Genomic DNA, 18765 nt, shown 5'->3' on the forward strand with positions numbered 1-18765 from the left:
CAGGTTGCTAATCTCCCATGTCCCCTGTTCAATTTCAGGGAATGCATTTTCTGTGTGACACCATCACAGAATGCTGGGATCATGACCCTGAAGCTAGACTCACAGCCCACTGCGTGGCAGAGCGGTTTAACCTCATGGCACAAACGGATTGTGATGACATCCTCAACAACAACAGCAGCATTGACAATGAGGCAGACAAAATGGGCTGTCCAACAGATGAGGATCAAGATAGTCACAGAGACATCCAGTGACTCGAGGAAAATAGCAGGACAGAAGCACCAACAAAAATATACCAAATACCCCCACCAATTAGATTCATGAATGAATAAGATATTTATAAGTTCTTTTTATTTACTGAACAAAAGGCAGATCCACTCTATTAATGTTATGTCCAGTACAATATATAAATCATTTTATACTTATTTTAAATGTAAAGTTATTGGGTGAAATCTGAGTGTCCCTCAGCTGTCAGCAGAATGGAGAGGGGGTGATTCCCCGTCCCCTTTGTGGTCCCCAATCTACTCCAGAAGGTTGGGAGATGCCCCAGAGAAAATTTGGGGGGAGGCCTAAGGGTCTGCAGTGGGAAGGAAAAGGTAAAGTTCTATTGTGCAAGTGGAGGTCTGCTCAGGCAATGTTGGATGTAACGCATTAATACACAGCATTTTGATTTTTTTTTCCTCGAAAAAGATTAATAAACATTTTAAAGATTTTTCTTCAACATTCATTTTTATGAGAGGTAAGGCATAGAGACCCTAGCCTATCACTGAATAACACACGAAATCGAGGGAAGTATTAGCTGTTAATCAGGCAGAAACTGAACTTGCTTGTTCTTCTTTACAATTAAATTTTCTAATACACCCACAATGTTTGAACAATTTTGTTACATCATTCAAAGTGTTAAAGAAACCATTATCAATACCACATTGGGTCCAAAAGCAAGGTCTGCCACCCAACTCTTGAAGTGTCATCTGCAATCTTCCTTCCCTAATTTCAGCTAGGGAAGATGTTTTTTCCATCTCAGCCAGAACCTGCATTTTACCTAACCAAGGGGATAATAATTTGCTTGTTGTTTAAGCAGTTCTCTCTACACTTGGTGTAGAGCATACACCAAGGTTGGGCTCCAAATGGATGCACAGGGCCAGGATCTTTCAGCAACCCCCCTCCCCAGTTCCATATAAGTCCCTTATGCCTCCCTAAAAGTCACTCATGAATGTCAAGGCACTTTGGCATCGGAGACAGTGCCAAGGGGTTGCAACAGGAATCACATCCGGAAGATTTCTGTGGTTTAGGCCCAGGCATAAGACTCTTTGGAACCTGGCTTAAGATTGCAACCCTTAGCATACCTTGAACTTAAGTTCTATTGAAACCAATACGACTTACTTGAGGTACATATGTTTGTACACATGAAAGACACTGTTATAGAAATCTGGCGTTCTGTAGCAGCAGTTATGGGATGGCGGAGCTGACAAATTTCTATTTCATGTGTGTGTGTTTGTTAAGAGAGGGGAGGGAGCAAGGATTTTCAGGATTCTTAAATGCCACTAGATTCTGAACTGGAAAGTTGTTTTTAATAAAATGAGCCCCAATATGAAGTCAGCATTGATCATCTCATTACTATGAAAGCACACAAAACAAATAGTTCCTTTTGGTAGCTTTATTTCCTTCCCTCGCCATTTCTTACACATGGAATTGTACACTGCTCGCATTAAGATTTCAGTGCATTTCACAGCAAAAAAAAAATGTACAAGGGAATCTCAACACGTGTGCATAAAACCCCCAAACTTCTTTCTCTGCCCGCTTTTCAGCCTTTGTGGAAAATTAGTATGGTTATTTAACCACTCTTGGATGTGTTGATATTTCCCTTAATATGGAAGAAAAAATAAAAACACTTGACCAGCACACACACAGTTCCTAAGTTTTCATGATGGTAGGGAGAAGCCCCAACTGTTGACAAGAACCAAGATCATGGTATATACACTGATTGGAAGACTACATCAGAAGAAACAGAGTAAGGCACCACTCTTAGAAAAATTAAGGTAGCTTGTAGTAACAACAAGAATGAAAGCCATAAATCAGTACTATTCTTAATTGCCAGCAATTCTTAGATTTCGATAAAATATCTGTATCATAAAAAACAAGGGACATTTTACCTGAACATGGTTTCCTGATATCAGATTGCATTTGGTTATGAATGCAGTCCCATAGCAAAAAACAAGCCTTTTCAGGTACTATAGAAAAAACAAAGTGACAGTCTTTGTACTCAGTGGGAACATACAGATGTTTGACTTTGAACATACAGAGAAGACAAATGAAATTACTTGCCTGGAGAGTCTATAGCACGGACTCTGTCTCAGAGATAATCCAAAGAGAAGGGAGAGTGGGGGGCAGAGAGTTTAAGGAAGTTAATACTTTTTTCTTAAATGATGCATCATCTAGGAATTGGTCTTTAAAGAGATGGAACATCTTCATGGTATTTACAGCATGAAGCAATTATGAGCAGTTCACAAAGAAATGACGCTGAGTGCAGGGTGGGGGGAACCTGTAGCTGAAAATTGTTCTGATTTTTACCCACTGCCCCCATATTGCTCTCCACTCAACTATTTCATATTTTTTTATATATATATATATATATATATATATATATATATATATGAGACTGACTGACATATAATTACAGTTCTAATCTATTTTACAAGGTTTTTTAAAAGGTGTGGCTTACATGAGTCACTCATTCTTCCACAGCCATACACTCACTGCTTTTGAAGAATAATTTTAAAAAGTAGTGTCAAGTCCTAATCCAGACAGTTCATAACACTGATTCCAAGGTCAAATTTATGAAAAGCTTCTTCTTCAAGATCTTCAGCAAACTTAGTTCAGAGCAGCAAAAGGTGTTTTTTCTCTCTATGTGGGGACTGAGTAATTCAGAAATGAGTGGAAACTGAAGCACAGATTCTGAAACACTGTTCAGGTATTACTTCAGAAGTAAATCCACTTGGGCAAAACAGCATAGCAGCTCTGAATGCCACTGCTTCTATAGATAGAGGGTTTAAAAAAAAAAACATCTTAGGCAGCTTTTGCAGTAGTAGAGTGTGCTTAGAAAGGACACAATGTACAGTCTGGATAAAATCTTGAGCGCCATATAAAACGTTTGGGGGGGATGGGGGGAGATGTAACTGGCAAGGTTCTCTCTCTACCTTTTGATTTTCTGCAACTTTAAAGTGCCCTAGTAGTTTTATTCCTTTATGCTTATTTAATTTTGTGCAATTGTATAAAAAAATCCCAAAGGACTCTTAGTGAGATACAGCATTTTGGAAGTTGGAGGGATTAGACAAAAGAGATGAATAATTCTGAAGAAATGCCATTTAGTTTGTGTCCACTTCTTGATTTTGTATGGCAGGCATCCTTTTCCAAAGGGGATTATAATAAACCCAGCCATCTCCCTGAAATTCAAATAGAAAACAAGTTTACATAGCTGAGGAATAATTTTCCATGTACATTTAATGGCAAATGCTAGTTATCTTAAGCACCAAGTTGTATATAGCTCTGTATATCGCTGCTAAGACAGTAAACATAACCACAGGATCTCAAACTACAATTTGAAGCTTCAATAAACCACAGCTGCCAGAGACTGGATGTCATTGGGACCTGTGGTTAGTTTAAAAGCAAAGCTAAGATCTCCTCCTTGTGGGTGCAAAAGAGGAGAGGGGAAGGAGGTTGTGAAAGCTTAAGCTTCACCATGGTTCGTTCTCATAGCTGCTATGAGAGAGCAGGAAACTATGGCTTCCCATTACATTTGAACTAAGCCAGTGTGTAGTCTGAACCTTTGAGATTTATTTTACTCATCATCATTCATAGCAAGAAAGCCTAATTTCTGTGCCTGTTTTGGACCTTCACCTATGGCGATAGAGCTTATGTTGCATAGCAGCCAGGGCTCAATCCAGGAAGTCCCTAGTTCAAATCCCATCTCAGCCACGAACACAGTGAGGGCATTCATATGGGACTATTTCAAAATATTACTGCACTTTTATTACTATAAAGAAGGAACCAAATCAAAGCTACATGTTCAAGCCTTTCCACAAAGAAGGCAATCTGAGGTAGCTTGTGAAGTCCTCTGTGTGTTAAGGGAAAGAGTGGGCCAGTTCAAACGATGGCAGTGGGGGAAATAAGCAACGGGTTGCTGCCCCCTCGAACAGGCCATGCTGCGCCAGTGAGGGTAATTAGGAAAATCCAGCCGGCACACATGGTGGGGTTAGCAACTCACCATGGCTTGTTAAGCATGCTGTGATCGTGAGAACCAGCTCAATGAGTGAGACATTACATTTATAGCATGGGTGAGGAATGGTTTTTCCCCTCTGAGGGCTGTTGACCCACCGGAAAACTCAGTAAGGAGCAAAACCAGAGCCAAAAGTGGGCAGAGTTTGCAATATCATGTGATTACATAAAGCACTCCCTCTCTGCCACCCAACCTCACCACATCTCTACCTCTCTTGAACGTATGTATACATACACACACACACACACACACACACACACACACAGTCTATGTACAAACTGTACAAAACAATTTGAAGCAATACAAAGAGGTATATAATAATTTTACATGTATAGATGGGCTACTAGAAGACATCCCCCTCCCACCCAAATACCTTACTGCAGTCCTCAATACGCGAGTTGGGTAATTGAGAGTAAGCCTACTCTAGGGGAAGCACAGAGCAGCAACCCCATTAGGGGTTAGCAGGCCAGCGTTTTAAGCATTCAGCTTGTGCTGAGTTACTTACATCTTTAACGAAGTACTTAGTATGCCACGGCGTGCCTGTCTCAGCCCGGAGCCGCTCCTCATTTCTCTGCCGTTCTTCAAGTGCTTTCTTATGTTCCGTTGCCTTATCAATGTCCCCTTCCCTCAGGGACTCTGTCACATGCTGCCACAGTTTCCTGAATCAAAAAGATGCAACTGATTTCAAGTCTCTCAGCAGATCAGTGAAACGCCTGGACTTGTGGCTACTTCACATATGAGGATAATTCACAGCTATAACCTTCTCACTTCTCAGATCAACAAAAAGGGGACTGAAAGGCACAAGAAAGTGCCACATCCCAGAAGGGCTTTTCCAAGTCCAGCCAAAGGCTGAAGCATTTTCAATGCCATTTAGAATGCATGGTATTTTTGCCCCCACCATGTCATAAGAACAGAAGCTGGATCAGACCCTGGGCCTATCTAGTCCTGCATTCTGTTCACATAGTGATTGCCTGTGGGAACCCACAAGAAGGACATGCGTGCAATAGCACCCTCCTGCTCATGTTCCCCAGCAACTGGTATACATATGCATACTGCCTCTGGTATTGGAGGTAGCATATAGCCATCACGACTAGTAGCCACTGATAGCCTTCTCCTCCATGAATTTATCTAACCCCCTTTCAAAGTCATCCAAATTGGTGGCCATCACTATATCTTGTGGTAGTGAATTCCACAGTTTAACTATGTGTTGATAGTCTATGCCAGAACTATTTCACTTCTGTTAAAGTTAAGAAATCTTCCAATTCCAAATACATTTACTAAAAGATCCACCTACAACCATTTCTTCTTGCCGAAAGGTTTTCCCTCTCATTAAAATAATATGTTGGTACCTACAAATGAAAACCTGAAGCCATTTGAAAGTGAATCCAATAAGAGGAAATCATGAGCACAAACTGGAAAGCATCCACCACAGATCTAGAAACAGAAAATGCTAGAAAACATAACTTTATTTGTAGTCCCTGAAGAAGACCTGTAAAGATATCAGGGTTGAAACACGTTGGGCTTTATTGAAAATAAAGTTATATTTTCCAGTATCTTGAGACACGTTCTCTCTCTGTAGATATCCAATAAGAGGTTATTATGAGAACATAACACAGCTTCTCTTACCTGGATTCAAATGGCCCTTGTTTTTCAATGGGCCGTACTTGTTTCCTTGTCACAGAGAGTTTTGATAAGTCCATGCATTTTGTCTCTCCATTGTTATAAGTGAATTCAAGGATACTATTCCATTCACCTTGCACCCTACAGACCACAGTGTTGGTAGCATTCTGCTTCACCTCACCGGTGACACTAAAAAACAGCAGTTAAAAGTACAATGTGGTAATAGGTAGCTTAGTGCACTCTGTGCATTCATACAAGATCACTTTTCATGTTATTCATGTTTAAAGCAGAAAAATACATGAAAGTCCTAGTACAGCAGGATTTGGGTGACCACGTCTTGGGATTTTATTTGCAAAGCTGTTTTAAAAAATAATTTCTAATGTTTTACTGTTCAGCTAGCTTAAAAAGACTTTCAAAAGCAATGAAAATAATAACCTAAGAGCCCACAGATTATCTTTGCATTCGTGCCTCTTGTGGCTTTTATATATTGCAGCCAATTTACATTTTAAAAATTACTGCTCGATCCTATGTAGGGAGATCATAAAGAGGCTCTCTCAGTTTAAGCATGTGGTTCACCAATTAATGTTTAAAATATGATGAGCAAGGAAGTTTAACTGGTAGTGGTTGTCTGCCACATCTAACATGTCAATAAAGCAGCATTTTTGCTTACATTTCTATGCTAACTGAAATTCAGTTCTCTTGTTTAGGCTTTCCAAGAGAGGATACATTGGACTGGATAAACACTCCTCTACGTTGTGAAAATATGGATTGAACAGAAGTACTGCAGACTTTTCTGACACATTGGTTTAAAATACATTATCTATCTATCTATCTATCTATCTATCTGAATGAATGAATGAATGAATGAATGAATGAATGAATAGGGTCGATATTGTACACTGTTTTAGGGAAAACTCCCTGAAATCACACACCCTTCTAAGGGATTTTAAACCTAAGTGCAAATTAGAAACATACTATTCAAATCAAAGGACAACTTTTGCCTCAGCATTTCACCTGCGGACAACAATTCTGCTCAGTACAGAGTAGATGTTTAACAGTAAGTATCTCTCAAAAATCCGTAACACCACTACTTGTTGTAGCAATATCAACTAGCAGCAGAATCACTATGACAACACTTCTCTCTCTTGTACTTAAGGCCACACGAAGGCTCTGACAAGTACTAATCCAAAGCCTCACTGGAAATTTAAACTACCGCTATATCAGTAAGGTGCTGTGCAAGTGCGTAGCCACAGTACAGCTTTGATCCCTCTTCCCACTACTCCTCTGCCAAGGGGATCAGAGTTCAATAAACTTTTGCTAAATTTCTAAACTAGCAAGTCAAAGTAGTTTTAGATTCTGAAAAACTGAGAAATAGAGTTCTGAACATCTGCAGCAGTGTCAGACTAGGGCTGGGGAGCCCCAAGTCTGAATTTCCACTTAGTCAAAAAGCTCATTTGGCAATTTGTGGCCACTCACTCTCTCAGCCCAACCTACCTCAGAGAGTTGTTTGTTAGGTTAAGATGGGGTTGGGGAGACCCTTATGCCTCCCTGAGATCCTTGGAGGAAGGATGGAATAAAAATGTAAAAATAAAAATAAAAATCACACACTGTGGAGTAATATTTTGATACTATTATGTTCTGAGAGGCAAGTTACTGAATGCCGTTTTGCTCTCTCCGTCCTTGTAACTGGAATTTGCTTTTGACTAAAAGTGGGGTATTTTCTTGTTAACAGGTTTTACTTGATATTACTTCTCAACCAGAATCAAAGCATTTTACAAAGTGTGTTAACTTCTTTCTGCATGTAATTCCCAAGGTTTCAGGAGAAACAAAGAGGTGAAGTGACCTGCTGAGATTAGTAACACAACCAGTAGAGATACAAGATGCACTTTTGTTCCTAGCATCCCACTCAATAGGGGTAAAGAAAAATGCATAATTCCCATAAGGAAGTTATTTACAGTAGATTTTGCACTACACTACATAAAACACTTGCAAAAAGAAATATTTACCGGTGAAGTTTGCCACCATAGAATGGCTTGGTATGAAAAGTAATACTAGCAGAATATCCTGTTTTTGCACAATTAACACTGACTTTTCCTCCCAGTTCTACCCAAGGGACAGTCAAAATCGACCGAGCATACGCGCAAGGCAGAGAAAATGTGTATTCTTCCCCATGTTCCAGAAGACTTAACATACCTGTGAGACAGAGAAAAATGTTAAACGCACAGGAATGGAAACAATTCACACTTCCCGAAATTACAGAATTCAAAGGACCAAGAAAAATTTGAATGAACTCCACTGTACCTTTTAGCCTCATGAAGTGGTGATATTTAAGGCCTTTGAGGGCCACCATCCCCATTCTGCATTCCCAACAAGAAATATGGTATCTAAAAGGTGACAACAGCTACCCCTTCTTTGAACTGGCAGAGGAACTCTACTTGGGTGAACAGTGTTCCTGTAAAGATCATCATTACCACCATTAACTGTAAACAGAATTCCCATCAGGGAAAAACCACTGATTTACCTCCACCCACTTTTTCCACTCAGGAGGCTAAATTAGTTTAGAGTAGTTACCTCTATGGAAGTTCTCCCCGGTCCCAATTCTCTACCTTTTTGGTAGCTATGTCCCATTGTACTTTGCCATGCCGACATATTACCTGTCCAACTCAGATAAGTGCAACCACACAATCTTTTATTACAAAATACATCCTCTGCACAAGATGTTAAGCAAGACTAGTTTTTGATGCTGCTAATCCTGTGCTGTGTATGCATCACCTCTCAGAGGCAGCTTCCCCAGTAAGCCAGAGTCATAACCCAGGGTTTGTTCTTGGGTTATAACTCTGGCTTATCAGGAGAGAAACAAGCCAAAGTTCCCAGTTCGGATGCAAGTCTAACCAAGCCAGGGACAGAGATCTCCTGTATTGTTTAGCTGTTCCCACTGGCAGGAGGAGCCAAGCAAGAGCCATCAGGTCAGGTCCACTAGCACGCTGGCTTGCTCATGCTAACCCAGGGTTTAAAAAACTTCTGGGATGCTGTTACATGTGAACCATCCCAAAGTTACAAGTACAGACAATCAGAGCAGGGGATATGTGTCTGAAGTTCTGTGCGCTAGGTTTGAAATTAATAGAAATGTGAACGGCAAAAGGAAAAGTGGAGAAGAAACGGTTGGGATAGAATGCAATGGATTCTAGGATCAGTAAGTGCTTAAGGGGCAGGAAGTGGGGAGCATAAAAGGAAACACCCTCTGGAGACTAAAACCACAGGGCTTTTCAAATATAAGACTTATTAGACTACTTAACCATTTCAGTTATCTCCGGAATCCTGAAAGCAAGAAGCCAGCTATTGTCTAAAATGAACACTTATGCTGTCAGGATTTTGAAGGAAGTATAAGAGGCTGGCTGTGTTAGAAAGTTAGCTGAAACTACCAAGAAGTTTCTGCTTATTTCTTCATGACCCACAGAAGCTTTCAGTGAACTTGGCTTGGGACTTTGCCTGAAACTGACACGGCACCTCTTAAAGGATCTGCACTGCACCATAAGCTAGATAACAATGGTGAAAGAACCTTTTTTTACATGCCAAAGACAATGACCTGGTTGACACTTAAGGACCAACCATGGGTTAAACAACCCAGGCTAGCTGGGGTCACATGGGAGTGGGCGGCTGTGCTACCTTCCTCCTGCTCACCACTTCCACTTTGTTTCCAGATTCCAAAACAATCCAGGACCACCCTGTTCCTGGGTTGGGCTCCGTGATGTGAGCACTCTGTTGCTGAGAGAGAAACAACCCAGAATGTTAACCCATGACATGTTGTTGGTTCAAAACTCTAGACTGTTTCTCCCCCAACACTGGAAGCAGGTGGGCTAGAGGCGGCGTGCTTGCTTGCTACCATGCGGCTTCAATAACCCGTGGGTTATCATTGCGTTCAAAGCAGGAATAGGAAAAATATGTATTTTTAAAGTGATGCTGAAGGGAAAAAAATATTTCCAACTCTAGTGATAGTTCCCTATTGTGCTCTTGAAGAGCAGTTGAAAAAGAATTGAGGGGAAAGGCGTTTGTTTAGTTTCAAGGCATACATAGAGCATGGAGTTTCCCCGCTCAAGGGCAAGGGCTAGAACACTCTCCCAAGCTCTAGAATGGCCTTCTCCAACCTGGTGCCATCCAGATGTATTGGGCTAAAGCTCTCATCACTCCCAGCAAGCATGTCCAGTGCTGACTGGGGATGATGGGAGTTTTAGTCCAACGTATCTGGCAGCTACTAGGTTGGAGAAGTCTTCTCTAAAGTGTCCCAAAGTGCAGTGTCCATGAAAAAAAACAACTCATTATTCTACCCCTCAAGCCAACTAGAAATTCCTGTTCAGCTAAACTCATATTGTCAAACCCCATCCTGCAACCCCAGCATCAACATGAGTCTTTACAAAAAATACTCCCATTTATCAAGTCTCTGGATTAGCTCAGAGGCAGACAACACAAAGCGCTGTCTCCAGACTCTCTGCTTCTAATATTCAAATAGTACTCGAGAAAGGTAATAATTAGATTGTAGAGGAGTTTCTCTCTCATGATCCCAAACCAGAAGTAGCTTTATCTAGAGGACGTGTGGGCAACTTGTGGACCTCCAGATGTTTTTGCCTACAGCTCCCATGACTCTTTATCACTGGCTATGCTGGCTAGATGAGGGGAGATGTTGGCCAAAACATCTGGAGGGCCATATGCTGGCCACACCTGATCTAGAGTCGCCAGCTCATGATCTCCAAGGCAGTCCATGGTATTTGACAGGCTTGCCCACCCCTAGGATTAAGATGAATGTGGTAGACAATCCTCAAGACACTGAAGTCGTTTTATATGAAGTGGCTTTTCTAGCAATCAACCTTGTATTTCCAACGGATTCATTACAGAAATGGGAGGTGGTTAATGGCAACATTTCCACTCACCTTCTCCAACCATAGTCACTCCTATTGACATGCCTAGGAATTTACTTTTTGTCCAGACATGAGCATTAACACACATCTTCCTCTCTACACATTCTGCATAAAACCCTGAGACTGGAGGATGATGAGAAACTTGTTCTGCTACAAATCTGACTGTGTAACTGTCCAACTCTGCTTGGTCCTGTGACTCTTCTGGGACAGTCACTTGCTCAGAGAGGGAATGGGATGAAGAGTTACTATTTGTCTCAGATGGCACATGGCTTTTCACTATCTTCCATGAGCAGTGAAACGTTTCCCCGATGATTGGATTGTATGGTTTTTTTGCAATCGCCCCTTTGCGACCTTCGTGAAAAGAAGTGAGGTAATACTCAACAAAGCGGATCATCCTCTCTTCGGGGCTAGTGCCATTTGAAATAGCAATGAAGAGATCTGGATGGGACATGAAGTCGGCATACATTTCCAACAAAGAGCGTTTCTCTAAAATAAAAGTGGGAAGAACCACCTGAAATAAAGAGAGAAAGCTATATTGATTCAAACACCAAATATACATAAAACTTCAGCTATAAAGCAAATAGATGATGGGGAAGGAGGCGCATAATACTTTTTGTAACCAAAGGGCACAGCACTAGTAACAACAGGAGAAAGGCTTTGTAGAATGCAGTCATAGTACAGATGACAGTGGCAGATTTGCTGCTTTCAATTTTTTATATTACCTCCTTCGTAATGCTTGTGCACACCCAGAAGATAACAAATGCAACTGCAGAACAGGTCGTCTAAAATGAAGCAGTGGGGCTCTGGTACTTCTGTTCCCATATTAGATTCACTTGAACTGAAAACCTTATAGAGCAGAGTTCCCCAACCTGACACCCTCCATTTGTTTTGGTCTTCGACCCCCATTAGTCCTAACCAGCATAACCAATGGTCAGGAATGCTGGGAGGTATAGACCAAAACATCTGGAGGATGCCACATTGGGAAGGCTGTTGCAGAGAAGCAATCAGCAAGAGAAGGAGCTAGAAACTTAGCAGCTCTCAAAGTAGCACTGTATCACCTCCATCTTAGCACTGTATCACCTCCATCTGATACGGCGGCTGTGCCCCTTCCTTCCCGACCATCTGGTCCCATTGGTAGTATATGCCCTGGTCTCCTCTTGTTTAGACTACTGTAATGCGCTCTACGCAGGGTTACCCTTGAAGACGGTTCGGAAGCTGCAACTGGTACAGAACGCGGCGGCTCGCCTGATTAAAGGCAGCCACTGGTGAGATCACATCACTCCAGTGCTGAAGGAGTTGCACTGGTTACCAGTTGTTTTCCGGGCCAAATTCAAGGTGTTGGTTTTGACCTTTAAAACCCTATATGGTTCTGGCCCAGCCTATCTTAAGGAGCGCCTCCAGCAGCACCAGACAGGCCGCTTAACAAGATCAGCCTCGGATGGCCTTCTCTCTGTCCCATCAGCCAGGACAGCTAGACTGGTGGGGACAAGGCAGAGGGCCTTTTCTGTGGTGGCCCCCACTCTGTGGAACTCCCTCCCTAGGGAACTCTGTCATGCCCCCTTCTTAATGAGCTTCCGTCGTGCATTAAAAACGTGGTTCAGGCAGGCATTTGGGGTGGGTTAGGGTATTTTAGAAAATGTTTTTATTGTAGAATTTTATTGTTTTAAACTGTTTTATTGTATGCTGTACATCGCCCAGAGTGGCTGGGTGACCAGCCAGATGGGCGATTAATAAATTTAATAATAAATAAATAAATAAATGTTTCCTATAGCCATTATGGCAGGAGCTAGCTATGAGGGCCCCTCAGCAGAATACAAATGTATAAAGTGAAACACTCAGGTGTGTCCTGCTAGGTGCATACATATAATGGGTTTGATTTAACTTTGACGATTGGTTAATGTAGAGTAGCTACCCGATAAACTTTAATGCTTCTGTTTCATACAAAGAATAGATAATATAGATGTGCACTCTACAGTAATAGGTAACATACTTGCACACTCTACAGCAGTGCCAAGCACTAGAAGTACTGTGGAATATGCACTATAGTGTGTGAAATTGGTAAGAATTTATTGTATTGTGTAGATGTGATTAGTTTTGTATGTGTTGTGAGGTAAGTGTGAGTAATGGAATGTATTCTTTTAAATGGAGGAAGGCTGCCACAAGTGGGTTGGTCAAATATCGGAAGCAGCAAGCTGCTTCGCTTAGCAGGGAAACCTTCATCTAGGTGTTACCAGTGTTGATGGCAAACTTGGCTACACTGGGAAAAATGGGAATAGTGGTATGCCCAGGGCTGAAACGGAGGACGGATCACTGACATCATGGGGGTTATAAAAGACAAGGGTCTGATTTGTTTAAGAGAGAGATCCTGGGAGAACGAGAAACCCGCGAAACGTGCTTAGGCTGGCTTTACCCACCATGCCTTCCACTTAGGTAAATATGCAATTTTGATGTTGACTGTTAGATTGAGAGGAACTTATAATTTACTATGTTAACAACGTGCTTGCTACTATTTTCATTACACTTTTAGTGATTATAACTTGTGTGTATTTAGGGATGTTTGTAATTGGCCTTATCATAGCAAAAACATGTTATTCTCTTAGTCTTTTTGAGCAACAAATATATATTCTTTACCACCAAATTTGTTTTGTCTGGCTTGAGAGAAGTTTCAGGGACCACTACCCATATATTAATTCTTGAAGCACAAAACGCTTGGTAAAGATTTGTAAATCTCTCACTGAGTGGGGTCTGTCCTTAAAGCCGTTGTGTTTTCTCTTGATCTGGTGAATCTAAGATACACCCATTTAAGTTTTGGAAACAAGCTAGTTGGATGGAGCGAGAAGTGACTCATCTCAGTACCAAATCTTTAGGGTCAAAAGGAGAGAACCCTTAAAAGGAATATGCTACATGAGGAAGGGAAATATGAAAAGTTGACAATGTTATAAGCAAATAGAAAAGGAAGACACACACACACACACTCTTGAATGTCCAGTGGAATTCAGGACCTAAATAAGATAGTGCTGCAGAAAATTTTCTAAGGTGCCAATAAAACATTTTCTCAAGTTACTACTTCAGTTTACGATTACTGCACTCCTGTCCACCCTTTGAAATTATTCTTCACAAATTCCAGAAGGGAAAAAAAGACTAGTCGAATCAATGGTTTGAAAACTGAAAACTGCCAGATGAGTTTAGCAGCATTCAGGTGCAAGAAGAAACCATGGTTTGTTATGAAAATACGCTACAGTTAGCCATAGGCTCTCCCTTTAACATTCTTCCTTCCTTTGCATATCTTCTAGTTACAGTTTGTAACAAACTGCAGTTTCCTATTATGTCCAAATCTAGGAACCACGGTTTCCACAATCCATAGTTTGACCTACCAGGACCTTGTCCTAGTTTAACGATAGTTTGTACAAACTACAGTTTCCCATATTAGAATGATATGGGAAATGGCAATTCGTCACAAACCATAAAGAGAAGTGTCTACTTGTGTGCAAAGGCAGGGGGAAGGGGAGGTGGAGCACTGAGGCTTGCTGTAGCATGTTCTCATAATGATAAATGGGTTTGTTGTTACATCTGAATGCAGCCTGTAAACAAGTGCCACCAAAAGGACTGTATGAAGCTACTGAATTATCACCACCTCCTGCCATTTATTAAGCATGTTACGCTTCATAGTTTGGAAACTAAGGCCGAAAGAGATGACTACGTTCAAGGTCGTGGATTAGATTCCTTCACCTTCAAAGAGGTAATGCTGAGAGGTTAGGAAAGTGGAGTAGATGAGAAAAGGGATGTTATAAATACAAGGGCACAGAAACCATGTGTGCCAGCAGTAATACTACTACTACTACTTAGGATGGCAAGTGTCCTTAGTGCTTCACATACATTATCGTGGTAAGACAGGATGATGTGTCACAGAGGACACATATGCCATGCCGTGCGCCATACACATATTGAGTAAACACATATTTTTAAAGTTTTAAAAAATTAGAAGTAATTCTAGGTCTGGAAAGACTGAGGATTACTACCATATTAGCTCCCACTTTAAAAGATAATTACCTAAATCAGATGCAGCCCAAGACTAGTGTTAAATACGCTGCCTCCAATTTCACCATTATAAAGCATGTACATCTACCTACACTTTTCCAATTAGTCAGTACAGACTATTATTGTCAGCTTCTACTGCTACTACTGAAGTAGCATGAAATTGGCCTAATGTGAACAATTTAAATACAAAATAAATACAAGTATAAAAGGAGAAGAGGTATTATTAAACCAAGAGACATGTTGTATTTTGTATTCTGAAAATGCTATGTATTCAGACTATGGGTAGTATCTTATAGAGGCCATACGCACATGGCCAGCCCCGCTGGCCCCGCTCCATGCACGCACAGCTCCACCAGTGCAGGTCCTACTGCGTGCGGCCATGATATTGCATTTCTGGGGGCAAGCACTGACTCCAGCACTGACGAGCAAAAATGCATGTTTCCAGAAAGAGTAAGACCTGCCCCTTCCAGAAACGCATGTTTTCATGTGTATCAGGGCTTGCCCCTGGAAGTGTGATATCGCAGCCACACATGGACCTGGGCACATGGCCCCTGCAGGATACTACTCTTTATGTACAAATACACCATGAAAATGCAATACACACACTCTCTCTTGTATATATTTACATGCACACACTTAAAATGTGGAGATTCTGAGTGTAAACCAAGAAGCTAATTTCAACTCAATTAGTAGGCATGTCTTTAATAAGAAGTTGGAGGTTGGGGGGGGGTTGGTTTTTTTGTTTTGTTTTTTTGCTCTTCTTATGGTGTGATGGATAAAATCCAAGTTAATTAAGCTCTTTGGACAAATCCAGATGTGGCTGGGTCATCCTCCAGTTTACAGAAGTACTTCCCTCTTGATTTCAGAATGATTAATGTTTTAATCACTTACTCTTGTTAAGTCCATGCCAAGTTTAAGTTGAGACAGGAGATGCAAGATAACACTACGCTGTTCTTCCACGGCTCCAAGGTCATCCTCTTTATTATCACATACATCCTCTAGCTCCTCATCTGGGTTTATTTCCTCTGGTTCCTAGTGAAAATTCCAAAAACAAATGACACTTCAAATAATTTATCATTCAAAAGTATCTTGGCTTTATAACTCTAATCCCTCTTTCTCCAAAACATGACAGTTCAACCATCCTCCCGAACCCTACAGATGATATATCATTTCTCAAGGAATATTATTTGTTGGAGTGATAACAAGCAAGTCACCAAGCTTTAATTGATTAACTGCCCCTATGTATGTATAATCAGAAGTTTAAGTCCCAAAGAGTTCAATGAGACTTCATGCAAATATGTAGACTTAATCAGCTAAAGCTTTAATTTTCATTAAAACCAGCACCCTAACTAATTTGTAGGGCTGAGACTATTCAGCCTACACAAATACGTTTCCTCTCTCCTTGCTATGGAAGTTGTGATGAAAAATGAACTTTAAATTATGGATTTTATGTCTAGTCTCTGAACAAAGTTAGAAGATATTTAGCACTTCACTTCTAGCTATAAGCTGGCAGTGCTCAGTTTAAATCAATGTCATGGTATCTCTTAAATCTGAGTCTTCTACAATACTGGTGGGATTTCAACATGTATATTTTTATGTATTTAGGGTGCTACTGTAAAAGGAAATATTTTATATGCTGGCTTTCACAATGATGAAAAAAATTAAAGATGACTTCTCCTTTAGCAACAAATAGTAGCTTTTAGGCGCAATTCTATGCTGGTTTAGATAGAAAAAGTCCTACAATTCCCAGCTTTCCCCAGTCAGCCATGCTGGAGGACTTTTTTCTGTCTAAACCTGCATAGGATTGCAACATTTACATATTAAAAATTCTAATTTTTTTACATATAGTATCTATGATCTTCCTTCAATAACCTCAGACAGGCCCCATATATACGCAGGTTTTGGTAATAGACACATTAAGGGTGCAATCCTATCGAGACAGGCGTCAGCCTTTGCACTCGGAGGCTGATGCCTATCCAATGCAGGTTGGGTGGAGCATGGAGGGGATCTTCTCCTCTGTGCTCTGCCCACCCTGCATTCTTGGCTAGACACGCAATTGTGTGTATCTAGCCAGGGCTGCGGAGAGGGGGAGGGAACAGGCCTGGAGATCCCATAGGAAGCAACATAAAGGGGCTTCCACGGTCTACTCCCCGCCCCCGGGAACGTCCCCTTTTCACCCTCTCTGTACTCCATTTTACGAGCACGGAGAGGCAGCTGCTGCAGTTCTCCATGCGCAGGCTACGAGGGGGAGGGGAGTGCGGTTTCCTGGCTCCAAGCTCGGAGTGCTGTCTGTAAGTTCGGAGCCAGTAAACCAAAAAATCCTATTGCCCTCTAGACAATGTCTAGTGGCCATAGGATTGCTCTCTTATTTGATCTGTTAATTAAAAACAGATTATTAATCAACTTTAATATTAGTGGACATAACTGCTTAATAGGCAAATACAATCATAGGACAGGAATTATATATTTACAATATTTGCTGAGTCACTAATTTCCTAAAATTAGTGTGAGATACATTCAGGATGACATGCATCTCCCCTTTCAGGGGAGAAATCATAAGACTCACTTTGTTTTTTTATTAAAGTGAAATGTAAACTGCAAAAAGGTAGCAGCATAGGTTACCTTGAATATTAAATTATTGTTCTACTATGTAGGAGGACAGTTTCCAATTTTACAGGTTGGAAAAACTGGGGAAAAGGAAGGTTCTCCAACCTGACAGTTTCACAGGTGAATAAGCAATGTGTCAGAAGTAGCCCTCCAGGTTCTGTTTGCACCTCTTGTTCTTTTGCTTATCTTAAGTCGTATGCATGCCTACAGCTGACTTCATAGACTACTCTCAACTTCTGCATTGGTTTCATGCTTCTCATACCAATAATGCAACACAGTAGAAGACAGCACAGCTCTGGTATTAACCAGCTTCTTCTAGAGTTATTGGGCATTAGTTAAAATGCCACAAGAAGTGTTCCTTGTTGAGAGACAGTTCATGAATAGACTTGCTCTGCAGATAAGAGTTACAAATCCACACACACACACACACACACACACACACAAAAATAGCCTGCAAGTATCTATGTATCACTGAATATGAACTTGAGCACGCTCCGGGAGAGAGCGCAGGACAGGAAGGCCTGGCGTGCTATGGTCCATGGGGTCACGAAGAGTCGGACACGACTGAACGACTGAACAACAACAACAATCTATGTATCACAGGGTACCTGAGCAGTAGGGCTGGAAACCTACTCTCCCGGAAGGAACTGCTAGTTGTCCTAAGTGGGCCAAGTAACTATAAAAATGTGATAGGCAAGGCATAACAGGACAGTTTAGTAAGACAACCTGGCTTGGCAGACTGAAAGGTCTATTAGCTTCTATGGCAAACAGGGAATGATATATTCAGTATCACATCTCACCTCCCTTAATCTGGACTTGGAAGAGGCAGGCTAAAGACAAAGACAGACAAGACGAGACAACAAATTTCACAGAGAAGAGTCCTAACCACTTGGCGATTATGACCTTTCCTAAAGAGTAATTTGGCAGTTCAGTGAAAACAAACTTTTTGCAATATTATTTTGACCGGAGAAGCAACACAGTTTAAAAAGATTATTCAAACATACAATTCGGTTTCCCTCCTAATTCCACAATACTTTGTTTGAGGTATTCATAAAGACCGGCATTTAAGTATTTACTCTTTGTCCACATGTCCTATTGAAGTTCCTCTCAAACCTATATGCTGACAGACACCCCGCTCTGCTAGGCCCTGGAAAACATGCAAGAACTTCCCATTTCGGTTCCCTGCTTCCTCTACAGCCTCCAATTAGCACTTGCACACTTATGACTTTACCTTATTACTACATTAGGCTATGAGGAATTTCCCCCACAACTCTGATTCGCTAGTCATCCTGGATGCTATTTATTTGTCTATTA

At 41.2% G+C, this 18765-nt stretch overlaps 2 protein-coding genes across 9 annotated transcripts in view; one reads left to right on the forward strand and one right to left on the reverse strand.

Annotated features, from left to right (window-relative positions):
* LOC146358318 (TGF-beta receptor type-2-like) overlaps positions 1–862 on the forward strand; it is a 59888-nt gene extending 59026 nt beyond the window's left edge. For all 4 annotated transcript variants that reach the window (XM_084807706.1, XM_084807720.1, XM_084807714.1 and 1 more), the window contains one exon: positions 39–862. In XM_084807706.1, coding sequence (XP_084663832.1) covers positions 39–251 — 213 coding nt within the window. In that variant the 3' untranslated portion in view covers positions 252–862. The remainder of the gene's footprint in view (positions 1–38) is intronic.
* A 1850-nt stretch (positions 863–2712) lies between these two features.
* The window catches only part of OSBPL11 (oxysterol binding protein like 11), a 68187-nt gene continuing 52134 nt past the window's right edge, over positions 2713–18765 (reverse strand). For all 5 annotated transcript variants that reach the window (XM_084807696.1, XM_084807673.1, XM_084807667.1 and 2 more), the window contains 6 exons: positions 15736–15876; positions 10819–11317; positions 7900–8086; positions 5900–6082; positions 4779–4932; positions 2713–3440 (listed from right to left, as the gene is read on the reverse strand). In XM_084807696.1, the coding sequence (XP_084663822.1) occupies positions 3363–3440; positions 4779–4932; positions 5900–6082; positions 7900–8086; positions 10819–11317; positions 15736–15876 (1242 nt within the window). In that variant the 3' untranslated portion in view covers positions 2713–3362. The remainder of the gene's footprint in view (positions 3441–4778; positions 4933–5899; positions 6083–7899; positions 8087–10818; positions 11318–15735; positions 15877–18765) is intronic.

This window comes from Heloderma suspectum, chromosome 1, assembly GCF_057233095.1.
Source record: "Heloderma suspectum isolate Gila_16-S chromosome 1, 16-S_ref, whole genome shotgun sequence".
In the NCBI taxonomy this organism is placed as follows: Eukaryota; Metazoa; Chordata; class Lepidosauria; order Squamata; family Helodermatidae; genus Heloderma; species Heloderma suspectum.